The sequence below is a fragment of the Nelumbo lutea genome, chromosome 1, assembly GCF_056320005.1.
Source record: "Nelumbo lutea isolate HS-2025 chromosome 1, American lotus-T2T, whole genome shotgun sequence".
NCBI lineage: Eukaryota > Viridiplantae > Streptophyta > Magnoliopsida > Proteales > Nelumbonaceae > Nelumbo > Nelumbo lutea.
This window is the reverse complement of record NC_142684.1, coordinates 119,706,409-119,720,791: the sequence shown is the minus strand read 5'-3', so window position 1 is coordinate 119,720,791 and position 14,383 is coordinate 119,706,409. Positions and strand designations below refer to the sequence as shown.

General features: G+C 33.2%; 1 protein-coding gene across 8 annotated transcripts; it reads right to left on the bottom strand.

Annotated features, from left to right (window-relative positions):
* Positions 1 to 396: 396 nt before the first annotated feature.
* Positions 397 to 14,253, bottom strand: LOC148877120 (phosphatidylinositol/phosphatidylcholine transfer protein SFH12-like). 8 transcript variants are annotated; one of them, XM_088981791.1, is made up of 15 exons: positions 13,722 to 14,253; positions 13,065 to 13,177; positions 10,663 to 10,924; positions 10,094 to 10,193; positions 9,689 to 9,955; positions 9,361 to 9,438; positions 9,148 to 9,249; positions 9,015 to 9,064; positions 8,731 to 8,830; positions 8,524 to 8,619; positions 8,204 to 8,320; positions 6,984 to 7,107; positions 6,006 to 6,397; positions 679 to 753; positions 397 to 601 (listed from the first exon to the last, which is right to left on the bottom strand). In XM_088981791.1, exons 2-15 carry the CDS (start codon positions 13,090 to 13,092, stop codon positions 587 to 589), a joined length of 1,806 nt encoding a protein of 601 aa, XP_088837917.1. In that variant the 5' UTR covers positions 13,093 to 13,177; positions 13,722 to 14,253; the 3' UTR covers positions 397 to 586. The 8 variants fall into 8 exon arrangements, with proteins under 8 accessions (XP_088837917.1, XP_088837915.1, XP_088837914.1 ...); XM_088981789.1 differs by having other exon boundaries at positions 397 to 574; XM_088981788.1 differs by having other exon boundaries at positions 6,006 to 6,391; positions 13,722 to 13,861.
* Between the last annotated feature and the right edge of the window lie 130 nt (positions 14,254 to 14,383).

The following is a 14,383-nucleotide window of genomic DNA, read 5'->3' as shown; positions in this document are numbered from 1 at the left end:
AAGGATTAGTGAAACTTAAAAAGTTTCATTTTTTTTTCTGTCATTCGGTCATTCCCCTGAATCAAAAAACCATAAACCATGGTGTATTCAATCTATCTCTCTCTTTCCTTCCATCCCTTCTTCCCCATCACAAAATATTAGATTACAAAATCACATTTCGTTTTGTTTGTCGTCTCCATATACCCTTCCCCACCTCTCCCTCCCTCCCTCAGTCTCCCTCGCTTCTCATCTCTCTCCTCCTGCCCATTCCCCTTATAAACTGCATTACAAAACCATCTCCCAATCCGCACCCGGAAAACCTTGATAGTTGGGGTATTGTTATAGAATATAGCACAAAGCTGCATCACACACGTGCGTACAAACACATGCACGAAAAAATAAATGGAAAAATGCGTATTCAACCAAAACCGTTGAATAAATGTTATTGATATTAATGAAGATAAAAATCAGAGGGCATTTGGTGGCTTTGGATAACTGGAAATCACTACCACCGTCAGATTAACAAGTTTTCCTGTTTCTGTTCTGAGCATCACACGATATCCAGTATCTCTTCCTTTCACATGCTGAACAGGCTCTGTAATTACATTCAAAGGCCAAAGAACTAAAAATGAAAACACTTACACTAATCTGAATAACAAATGAAAATGCCAAAAGCACTTCATGTCATTGGCTACTTACCAGCTTCTTCTTCTTCTTCTTTTTATCAAGGTAAGCAACGATATCCTCCTGTCGGACGAGGGCATCCTCAAGAGCCTGGACAAACAAAAGTAGGTAATGCACCACACATAATACCTCTCATTCCCTCCTTATTTCTAGTTACTCACAAGGTTCTACTAAGTTTCTTCACATGTAACCCGAAATGTCTATGGGTCCATTTGGTCCATGAATGGTTGGAATCTAAATAGATACCCCTTGGAATCAGCAGGAATCAGAATGGGATTTCATAAGTTTTGCATGAGTCCAAGGAGTGTTCTTGGCATCCGTTTGGCATCATTTCACAGCAGTGTTTCTTGTGTTCACCACACTCCTATGGAACAAGAACACGTTTGGCACAAAAAAGAAAAAAAAAAATCTAAGAAATACTTTATTCCGGTCCGGAACAGAAACAAAGCCCCTTGCAGGACTGTGTTCCAGAGAAATTACAATTTCATCATTTCTCTTCTCACATCGACTGTAGCAACTCTCGCTGCAAGACATATATATATATATTCAATGGTTTTCTTCTACTGAATCGATTGGAACGCATCACTCTCCCATTGCTTGTGTTTTTATGGGTTGATTTTAGGATTGATATTTCAGCAACTGCAAATCTGTATTCGATTTGCTCTACTTTCTCTCTAAAACCATTCCCTTATCTGTAGGTTACCTCTATCTGTTGCCAATGCTACGGCCAATATGCGAAGATGTAGACTGTGCTATGGGTGTTCTATTGGTTGGAGAGCACTTGAGGAACAATCAGCCAAACGCCTCTCTTATTCTTCAGAAATAAGAAACAAACTTCGAATTTCCTCCAGAACAGAAACAGTCTGGAACAATCCCAACGGAGCCTAAGTACAAAGAAATTGTTTTTTTTTTCTTTGTGTGGAGGGAGGGGGTTTAGTCACTTGTCTTTTTTTTGGGCCGGCTGGAATGGGATTCTCATTCCCAAAGGAGGAGGCCAGAATGGCCAATTGGAATCCTATTCCACTCAACCAAACAGTTGGAATTTGAATTGGTCATTCCTATTCCACACCCTTATAACCACCAATATTACAACATATGAAATATTTGTAAATACTCAATTTCCCCTTTCACTTTAACCCTTTAAGTATTAGTTATATATATATATATATATAACCTAAAATCTTTCTCTCTCTCTCTCTCTATCTATCTCGTTCCCAATAACCTAAATAATATCTTTTTCTAAAATTTCTCCTAAAATACCCCCCCACTATCTCCTATTTTCCCCTAAATTATATTTAATTCCTATTTATCTCCTAAATTACCTCTAATTTAGTAGATAATTTGTCTCATAAATCTATATCTATATCTATATATATCTATCCCCCCCCCCCCCCACACACACATATATATATATATATATATATAAGTAGAATAATGCCACATCATGGCCTGAGCTTTTTCCATTCCTCTCATTTTAGCCTTCCTTGCTCCCTCATGAAGCCACCTCATCACTCCCTTCTCCCCCTCTCATAATGATACCTCATCATGCTTGGCCCACCCCTCTTTCCTCTATATTTATACCTTTGGATATTCCTTCCTAAAACTATTCTTAAAATCTCTCTACCAAAATCTAATCTAATCTAACCAAGTGGCACCACTATCTCCCACTTTCTCTCTTAAATTATCTCTAATTCCTATTTATTTCTCTCCCACTTTTCATTTGTATTTATCAAAAGAAAGTTTGAATTAAAAAAATTAAGAAATATTTAAATATTATAATAAAATTATGTAATAAATTTAAAATATTTATTAAAAACACAAAAAACATCATAGATTTAATATTATTCATATTATTAATAATTTTATACTTTTATGAATTTCATAACGAAATTGTGTACTAACAATATAAAATATAATTTTACAAATTATTTAGTTATCATAAAATATTTTAGACTAAGAAATATAGGAATTTTCCCACTTTTATGTATTAAAAATTATATTTAAAATATAAAATATTAATATATATATACTCGGGTTGTTCAATTTTGGTTGGTTTACAAATGGCCAAAGACTATTAAAAAGACTTTCGGGTTGAAAGAAAAACAACTTATCCATAGCTAGAAGGCTAACTCTTATTAACTCAGTCACCTCTTTGATGCCTCAATTTATTATGAGATCATTTAAAATTCCTAACAATACTATGGACGAAATTGACAAAGATCAAAGGACTTTCCTTTGGAACAAAGATAGAGGAAATTTACCCTCCACATGTTCCCAATTATCTAAATAATCCCGTCTCCTAATATTTCTCCTAAACTACCTCCCCCACATTCTCCTAAATTATCTCTAATTCCTAGGGGTGTCTATGAAAAACCAAGAAGCCGAACCAAACCAAAAAAACCGAACTGGTTGGTTTGGTTTCGGTTCAGAATTTATGAAAAATTGAAGAACTGGTTCAATTTTCGGTTAACCTATAAAAAACCAATAGTTAACCAAATCGACCGATATATATTTATATGTATATTTTATATATATGTCACATATTTTCTATGTATTTTATATAAATATATATTCATTATATATAAATATATACTTATATTATATTTATAATGATCTATTTATAAATATATTATATATTTTTAAAATATTTATAATATATTATATATCATTTATTATTTATAATATAATATTATACATATATTTATATAATATATATTATAAATATAAAAAACCGAAAAATCAAAGAACCAAATTGGTCAAAAACCGAAACCGGTGGTACCGGTTCGGTTTTGGTTTGGCGAAATGAAAAAATCGGTACCATCGGTTCAGTTTACAAAAAGGGGCCATGGTTTGGTTAACCAAACCGTGGACACCCCTACCAATTCCTATTTATTCTCTCCCCCACTTTTTATCTATATCTACTTAAAGAAAGTTTAATTTAAAAATTTAAGAATTATTTGAATATTCTAACAAAATTATATAATAACTTTAAAATATTTATTAAAAACACAAAAATAATTAAAATAGGTTAATTTTATATTTTTACAAAATTCATCACGAAATTATGTACTAACCATATATATTATGATTTTCCAGATTATTCAATTTAAATATTATTCAAATAATAAAAAATTTACATTATAAATACAATATTATTTAAATATTTCAATAACAAAATATCTTAAATAAAAAATATAAAAATAGATAAATAATTATATAAAAAATATTTAATATTATGTAATAACTTTAAAATAAATAAAATTCACATAAAAAATTTTTAAAATATTTTACATATTATTTAAACATTTAACTAATAAATATTTTCAATAATTAAATATTTAACATAACTAGATTTTAAATAGTTAAAAAATAATGAAATTATGTAATAAATTAAAAAAAACTTAAAAGTAGAAAAATGATTATAACATAATATTCAAATTAACAATAGTTTAATATTTTGATAAAACTAATAAAGAAATTATGTAATAATAGTATAAATTATAATTCTATAGATTATTAAATTCAATAAATAATTAACATTTTAAATTTAAATAATGATATTATTTAAATAACTAAATAATATTGTAAATAACTAAGTTCACTTATATCAATTAATAATTCTAGAAAATAACTTTTGAGAAAATTAATATTTAATAATAACAAATTTAAAATCTTAATATATATTTATATATACTAAAATTAATATTTATTGTATTTTCAGTAATTATTTATTGTTTTTTATGATAAATATATTTTCAATAATTATGTATAAATCTATTTTTGTTTTGTTATTTAATAGAAAGTTTTCAATAATTACTGGAGATTGAACTACTGTTATTTAGATTTTTAAAATTAATTTATTATACTTATTATATGTATTGTATTTTTGTTATAATTTATTGACTAATATTTATTAGAGATTATACTATTATTTGAGATTACACTATTTATTGATTAATTTAATATATTTTATAGTATTTATTGTATTTTCATTATCAATATATTTTCAATAAATGTGTATTTTTGCTATAAATTTGTAATAATTATTGAAGATTAAACTATTGTTATTTATTAGACATTAGACCATTAATTTAGCTGAAATTAAGAGTGTTCACGGGTTGGTTCAGTTCGGTTATAGACTATTTGGCCAACCAAATCGACCTGGTCAGGTTGGGAAGTTGGTCACTCGAAATCGATTGACTATTAGTGAAAGCTAGCCAACTTAGGTTGTATCGATTTGGGTTGATTTTTGGTTTGGTCAATCGATTAAAAAAAATAAACTTAAAAATTAAATTTAAATTAAAAAAATTACAATAGAATTATTAAAAATAAATTTAAAAATTATATTTATGATATAGAATATTTTAAACTAATATGGGAATTTTCCCACTTTCTTGTATTAAAAAATTATATTTAAATATAAAATATTAATATATCTATGATCGGGTCATCCGATTTTGGTTAGTTTACAAATGGCCAAAGCTAAACTGATCCAATTTGGTCGGGTTCGGAAATTTTTTAACCAAAGCCAACCAGAAATACTAGAAGACCGATCAATTCAAGCCGGTTTCATCAATTTGATGAACAACCCTAGCTGAAATTAATTATTGTAATTTTTGTATTGTAAAAAATTATTAAAAAATAGTATATAAAATATAAATAATTATTAATTATTTAAAAAGTTAAAAATATAAAACAATTGTGTACTCTTATGTGTTTCTATTGTTTAGGTTTCGCTTAACAAATCTCATGCTTTGCACGGGGACTAGTATAAAATATAAAACACTAGTCCCTATTTTTTCAATAAGAGGCACTTTTTCTACCAAAGCAAATTATATTAAACCCTTAGTCTTAAATTGGACCCTTGTAAGCTTTCTAGAGTTCTTCCTATTAATAATCAAGAATTACAGAAATTAATTTCTATACATTACATCTGGAAAGTTAGGGGCCATATTTGGTTAATGACGACCAACACATCATCATGGTTTTCTGAACCTACACCTCTACAGCCTAGTGTGGAGATGAACTACTATGCATTTGTGGCATGTTGAAGGAGAACTAATCCTTGAATACTTAACTTGTTTTTTCTTCAATATGTAGAGAGAGAGAGAGAGGAGTAAATTGGGCTGTGTTGAGCCGGCACGGCACAACCTATGCTTTTGGCAAGCTGTGCTTCCCTCCCCTAGGATACTTCGAGGGGTCAGCCCGGCACGGCCCACAGCTCAAGCCCATGCAGGCCCGTGCTGTGCCGCGCTGTAGGTCGGGCTGGTCTATAGGCCAAGCCTTGGTCTAGGCCAGGCCGCAAACGGGGCCAAGCATAAGGTAGGTCCCATTGATCTTACCTTCTTGGTTGCCATAAGCTCTTGTTCCAGGGCTTCAATACGCCTTACAGCAGCATTAAGCATTTCTTCCTTCTCGGCTGACATTTCTGCAGGTTTCATACTGAGAACAATCACTTTCTCTTCTAGTTCATCCATGCGCTTCATGATGGACAGGTATTGAGTTTCAGAGATAGAAGGCCCAGACAACTGGGATTGGTCTTTAATCATTGGGTCAACATAGTAAATAGGACTGGAGTAAAGGCTGACATCAGTGAGCTTCTTTGGCATGGTGCGAGTCAATCGGATCATAGTAACAATGCCCATAACAAAGGCCATGAGCCCAGTAAAGATCTGATTGCTACCGCCCTCAGGAGCCTTGTTGCAAACATCATTTATAGGGAAATAGCCTGAAACTTTAAGAGAGCAGATTCACTGTTAAATACATTGTATTCAAAATATTGTATTGAGCAATATTATCAATAGCATCTCCACATTGTGCTTGCTGTGTGTGTATATGTCTGGAGAAATATGCGATAGGGAGGCATCATATGACATATTTACTGTTTTCTGGTGCAGTATACCATATTAAAACACTAGATTTGTTGTTCTTGTCCCCCTTGGCTAAGCATTTGTGTCAAAATTATCATACATTATTCTGATTTTCCTTATTTGATCTTGTCAAGGCTATACTTAATACTATCTAAAATCACATTTTATAATCCAGAATGCTATTTAACCATGGTAGAATATAGGATGTTTGTGTCTTAAAGTTAGACGGTAATAATTAATTAGAATGCTGGGACTATGAATTTCAGGGAGTTTCTTAAACTTTAGAGTTGCCCCATTTGATACAGAAGATCCACAGAATTTTCAAATAAATGTTCACTACTTTATGAAAATTACAGTGACTGGTGGCACATTATCTGATCATGATGCAACATGCTGAAGGCTTGCTAATAATTCATAAAACAGAAGGAAAAATAATTAGTCATCGTGTACCTTTTGAATGGGCAAGATCGTTGCCTTGTACAATTTTATGCCATGTTGCATCAACAGCCTTATCCACTATTGGAATAAGGTCATCATACTCAAAGTTTCTAGGACCATTTTGGCTAACTTTAACCTGCATGGTTTTTCAATAAAGGATAAAGCTATGGATGAGACTGTTTAATGATCAAAATTTGTATATTAAATAAAAGGAAAGACACAGAATAAAGGTAAAAGGAAGATAAAAAATCCAAGAGGCTGAAGAAAAAAGAAAAAGAAAAGCAGACTCGTATTTTTTTGAAGGCCAGACAACACCTTCAAGAAAACATATATTTCCAACCATACAATAACTTAAATAAAGGCCATTATCCAATGCTGGTCCCAGTCATCCAGAGTCTATCTAAATATTCAGTTATAGTACATATACCTCCAGCAGTTCAGCATAATTCCCTGATACATGAACTTTGATGAAAACCAGAAGATATCACTAGGCAATGGTATTGACTTATAAAATGACTCTAAGTGGGATATAATCATTTCCAGCCAACTTTATATTCTGTTAAAAGCCCTTTCCAAAACAAAGAAAACCAGCTCTAAACTAAAGAATCGTTGGAAGTAGTTATATATTTCTCACTTGTAGAGATAGAACCAAGGAACCATTTGCTCAATGTGATGGTAAAATCTCAGGCGCAAGCATGAGAATACAGGAATGTTTGAAACTAGCATTAGGTAACAGCCTTTTTTTTGTCAAGATAAGGATTTAAAAGGGACATCTTTTTTCCTCTTTTTTTAAAAGTTTTTGAGTTTAATGGAGACACCACAAAAACCTAAATGCCAATGGTTAGGCATTAGGCCCATATCCACTCCCCCTGAACTCGGATGGACTGGACCGTCATTGTGAAATGGTCCCTATTCTGCAAGTCTCTCTTTTTGACTCTGAGAGGGAAAAAGTTATCCATGTTATTATAAGAGGAATAGTCCCTAAAGTGAGTTTCAGACTCAGTGACCACCAAGTAAACTCTGCTAAAACATTAATGGTGTCAGCAGATGGATTCCTTACTTCTTTTAACTACTTCAGAGAGACATATCACAAATTATATTTGAGTTTGTGTAGCTGAAGTCAGAACCTAAGCATTTTAAGAGTACCATCATGAATTCTACGTCTCTATTCAACCCTCCTCCTTTATCCAAGATTGGGACTAGCAGTGTCAGACAAGTGTGGAGTTACTTACTTCTTCACGAACAGGAGATAGTTCTGGATGGCATATATCCTCCCTTGGAATTTTAGAAGAGCGAGATCGCATATCTTCAACATCGGTACCTTTGTCTGATTGGACTGAATCACATCTCTGCATGATGAATTAAGTGTAAAAAACGAGGGGAAGATAATTCATCAGTAAAAAAAAAAGTAAAGCATTCTATACCAAAAGTTCCATTAGGGACAAAAACAACAATCATTAATAAAGAAACACAATAGGGAAGAAAACTAAAAGGTGAGGAAAAAAAGAAAAGGAAAAGGACGCTTTGTATATTTTCAAAGGTCAGGAAACACCTTTGGGTAGACTATCTCTTCCTCTGGAATTGTCTTCTCATCAGTTCCTGGAGTAGTGGTCTTTGTTGTACATGTGACATGACCATTTTGGATCATCTGCTTGTTAAGATACCAAACCAGAAATGTTTATTGACTATTTTCAAGAAAATATGATAATGATCTGGAAAGAGAAAGGAAGAAAAAACAAGGAAAAATGAAACCAACGACCTTCAGTATTTCTGGGTCCTTCCATGGACCCTTATCAGAACGCATGCAGCCACCATGTTCAGCACAGGTACAAGTACCACCCAAGAAATCTGGCAACTCACTGGTAAAAACCAGAAAATGCATATTAAGATGCTTGAGATTCAATGTCAAACAGATGATTTGATGCTATTTTGGTTATAAAGTAGCAAACCACTAATTACTAAAAACAACATTTGTGAATTATAGTGAAAGATGAAAAATGGAAAAGGAAAGCACTATGTTGCACTGTTTATAGAAAAACTTACCTGGCATCAATTACTTCAAGTAACTTGCTCTGGAACTTATTTCCAAGAACCTGATAGAAAAAACCTCACTGGTTAAGTGGATTTCCTTTATCAGAACCCAGCATCAAAGGATAAAGAAAAGATGCCTGCTTACATGGATCTTTGTAGTAGTCTTAGGATCGAGAAAAGACTTAATTGTGTTCCACAACAGTCTAAATCCTGAACCAGCATTGATTATAAACATGCGGCACAATGTCTGCAATGAGACAAAAGGGAAAATAAAACTTATGGTATCGCCTTACCTGGTAATTTAGATTCTTGAAGCAAACAAAGATGTGATTGCATGTTACTTTAACAAGAGAAGTACCTCAGGATAATTATCACCGTCAATCTTCTGAAGGGCCACAACAAGATCCCTTGCAGCTTTGTTGAAATTTTTTAGTCCCTAAGGCATAACAGTTCAAATAAGGTCCCTTGGCATAAACGGGTAGAATAGGGAAACACACCAGCAATTGTTTTTCAATTTACTGACAATGCGCATACTGTGCCAACAACTCAGGAGCCAGCACACATTTTGAAGGTGGATTCTGATCACTTCAAAAAGTAATGATAATTTTGGATGATATAAATTCAAATATACCAAGTATAAGTTTTAGTTGGTTTTCCCCAAAATAAATGTTTCAATCCTCACATACCACTCCTTGCACATCCAGGATTGTTGTGCTCTGGTCGATGTGTTTTTTTGCTGCAATTGAGCATGCTGGGAACTTAACAGCAAAAGTTCTTTCAAACTCCCGGACATGATACTTCAAATATCGCTCCATGCTTGTAGCTTGCAGCAGCTTGAAGGGATCAACTTGACCCAGTTTCTCAATGTACACAGGACGTCCTTCCTTATCAATTCCATGATGTCCTTGGGGATAGTGTTCAAGCACTTCATTGAGTTCCTCAAACTCAAAATCCTTGAAACAAATAATTAATGAAAAGAGCAAAAAGAAAAATATTAATCCACATAATAGACTGTTAAAAATGAGAAAATATTGCTTATGAATCAAACATCCAATGCTGTCTATTGGATGCAATTTCTTTCCTAAGAATACCTCCATGATTGTGTCAGCACCAAATTCCTTCCTCCACCGAATCATGTCAGTCCACATTTGCTTTGTTTTCTCAGTATCAAATTTTCTGGCCTTCAAAAACCTGAATCATTAAATAATTAAGTGTATTAGACATGAAATGGAATAGTGTAATGCATATGGTAATTTGCATTTAGAACCATAAACAGTTAAGAAGTGGAGTATATAGTTTTATACAGCCATCATAATAACATCGGTTTTATGTTGCAGCTGTTACAATGAAAAAACACTTCCTTGTATGTGAGAATCATATTTCACTAACTGATAAAGAGAAATATCTAAATTCTAGATCTGTCTATCTATCTAGATCAGTTATTTCTCGCCCTTGCATTATCATAGATATTTCAGTACTGTCTTTAAGATCTTGATTATATTTCCAAGGGTTGGCCAAATGATACTAGTGTAGTAAGATGCAAAATCAAAACATCTTAAATTGCAAGTTTTTTTTTAGCTATGAACATCAAACAACGATTTTTCTAACCATAAAAACAATATACAAATGTCACAGTGGAACAATCAGAAAGAAAACAGACCTGAGCATCATATGATAATCATCGTGTCTTGAGGGCAATAATTCTTCCAAGATGAGTGCTTGTCGGAGTGCATCCACTGCCTTTGACTCCTCTGCATCATGCACATCCTCAATGGAAACATCCATAACTTTGCTGCTTCTCCTACCCTTTTTTGACAGGGAGTTCCTCAACTTGGTGGAGGAATTAGCAGATATCTGCCTCAGAGACCCCATCCTATTCTTCTTCTCATCCTCTAAGCTTTCAACTATGGGTCTTTCATCCCCTTAAATAAATATACAAAAAGGAAGGGCTCTCAGGCATGGGACATTAAGAATGTGAAAACCCAAGAGCTTTTAATTACAATGCTAATGTTATTTAGATGACAGTTTAATTCCAATGAAACAATACAGTGCTATTGTCCTAATAAACAAACGGCACTTAATTGTTGCAGCTAGGCAAACAAAATCAAAGAGGTCCAACTAACATGACGAGATATGAACATTACATATTAATCCTTAACAGTTTTAAAATTTTATTAAGATTGATGGATATGAACAATGCTGACAGGCATTTGCCTGTATGAGTCTTTCCCAGCAAATATCTGTTATCATCCAAATATGAGCATTGTAGTGTTCTCCAGAACTGTTTCTATAGCAAATTGGCAAGGTTATAATATGTACGATAGTAGAATGGTTTCCTTTACATAAAAAATCTTTCCTTATCATCAAATTCTATGCCATTGTCGTAGGTTATGTAAACCATAGGGTATCAATGCGAATGCCCAGATGCATGTAAATCATAAGTTTTATCTTTCTCAATTCGTTCATGATGGATATGAATTTTATTAAGATTGAGTTTGATATAATAGCAACATTACATAGTAATCCTTAACAGTTTTAAAATTTTATTAAGATTGATGGATATGAACAATGCTGACAGGCATTTGCCTGTATGAGTCTTTCCCAGCAAATATCTGTTATCATCCAAATATGAGCATTGTAGTGTTCTCCAGAACTGTTTCTATAGCAAATTGGCAAGGTTATAATATGTACGATAGTAGAATGGTTTCCTTTACATAAAAAATCTTTCCTTATCATCAAATTCTATGCCATTGTCGTAGGTTATGTAAACCATAGGGTATCAATGCGAATGCCCAGATGCATGTAAATCATAAGTTTTATCTTTCTCAATTCGTTCATGATGGATATGAATTTTATTAAGATTGAGTTTGATATAATAGCAACATTACATAGTAATCCTTAACAGTTTTAAAATTTTATTAAGATTGATGGATATGAACAATGCTGACAGGCATTTGCCTGTATGAGTCTTTCCCAGCAAATATCTGTTATCATCCAAATATGAGCATTGTAGTGTTCTCCAGAACTGTTTCTATAGCAAATTGGCAAGGTTATAATATGTACGATAGTAGAATGGTTTCCTTTACATAAAAAATCTTTCCTTATCATCAAATTCTATGCCATTGTCGTAGGTTATGTAAACCATAGGGTATCAATGCGAATGCCCAGATGCATGTAAATCATAAGTTTTATCTTTCTCAATTCGTTCATGATGGATATGAATTTTATTAAGATTGAGTTTGATATAATAGCAACATTACATAGTAATCCTTAACAGTTTTAAAATTTTATTAAGATTGATGGATATGAACAATGCTGACAGGCATTTGCCTGTATGAGTCTTTCCCAGCAAATATCTGTTATCATCCAAATATGAGCATTGTAGTGTTCTCCAGAACTGTTTCTATAGCAAATTGGCAAGGTTATAATATGTACGATAGTAGAATGGTTTCCTTTACATAAAAAATCTTTCCTTATCATCAAATTCTATGCCATTGTCGTAGGTTATGTAAACCATAGGGTATCAATGCGAATGCCCAGATGCATGTAAATCATAAGTTTTATCTTTCTCAATTCGTTCATGATGGATATGAATTTTATTAAGATTGAGTTTGATATAATAGCAACATTACATAGTAATCCTTAACAGTTTTAAAATTTTATTAAGATTGATGGATATGAACAATGCTGACAGGCATTTGCCTGTATGAGTCTTTCCCAGCAAATATCTGTTATCATCCAAATATGAGCATTGTAGTGTTCTCCAGAACTGTTTCTATAGCAAATTGGCAAGGTTATAATATGTACGATAGTAGAATGGTTTCCTTTACATAAAAAATCTTTCCTTATCATCAAATTCTATGCCATTGTCGTAGGTTATGTAAACCATAGGGTATCAATGCGAATGCCCAGATGCATGTAAATCATAAGTTTTATCTTTCTCAATTCGTTCATGATTGTTGGAGAGTAATTACTATTTTTTTCCATTTAAATGCGAAAAGAGCTGAGGAACTGAAAGATGGAAGAAGTACATGAAATCAACAGAATTATTTAATTATTTACCAGGTCTGGCGGACATTACGTCACACATTTTCTCCTTTATGATTTGTTTCCGTCAGACAAGCAAAGGGCAGGAGAATCATGCACTCACATCAAGAACTGCCGGCGCCGAATGCCTGCACCTCACACAAGCTAAAATCAGAAAATGAAGATTCAGTCATAAATGAAGGATGCCTACATATCCCCTCGTCCCTTCCAAAAATCCAGTAACTAGGATTTAAATAGAAACAATAAATTTCAAGTTAAATACTACCAACTTAAACCCTTTTAAAGCAACAAAACACAATGTACATTTCCAGAAGTTATACATCAAAAATTATAATTGTATAACCTCCTTGAAAATGAAAGATCCTTCCTACATTTCTCCTGGGTTGAGTTTAATTTTAAGAATCTATAATTCAAAGAAAAAAAAAGAAGCAATTTATAGCTCAATAAACAAAAGGAATCCGTATGGGAATAAAGGCATAGTTATTTAATTTTCCACAGAAGCCAGATCAACAGCAACAATAATGATGATGATGACAAAAAGAGTAACCCAGAGCCCAACAAGTTTGTATAGTTCTTAGGAAACTGAAACCAAGAACTCGAGTTAAAACCACATGAACAACATTGATATTACCGTGAAAGAGAATGAGACAGAGAGCTAGGGAGAGAGCTTACCTCTGCAGGAAAAAACCGTCTTTGCTTAGGTGAAGAGAAGGTATAAATGACCGAATAATCCTCTCTAAAAACGCCCAACGACATCGAGGAGGAAGCGATGAGATTTGCGGGTTTGCTTCTTTTCTTGACGGAGTCTCTTGGCATGCACTTCTCGCCTTCTGTTTCTGTTTTGAGTGAGTGAGTGAGAGAGAGAGATGGCCAGATGGGGGAGTCACCGATATGCAAGCCCACTCCATTCAAATCTTAACAGCATTTCCCACCCAACCGAAATTAACTAATAATTCCCAACGGCCAAACCCCAAACGTCTTGCTTTTTCCCGGCAATGGTTTATGGTTGTTCGATACATCGCGTGGGTCCAAAATCCACATTCCAAGCCCAAAGAAGTCCAGTCCTATAATATGTTTTGGGCTTAAGTGTCAGGCCTAAAATCACACATGCGAAGCCCAAGCCCATCTAAGAGCAGGTCCAAGTCCTGCCCATTGTTCTATTTGTTTTAAAGCCTACTAACCTAGCCTTTTCCATGAGCTTGGAATTCGAGCATGAGCAACAACAAGCCAACAACACGACCATATCTAGTTGCATAAACCCTAAGCCCAACTAACTGACTTGGTCTATCACTTCAAGCTTTATCATTCTTCCAGTTTTACCCGTGAAGTTCGCC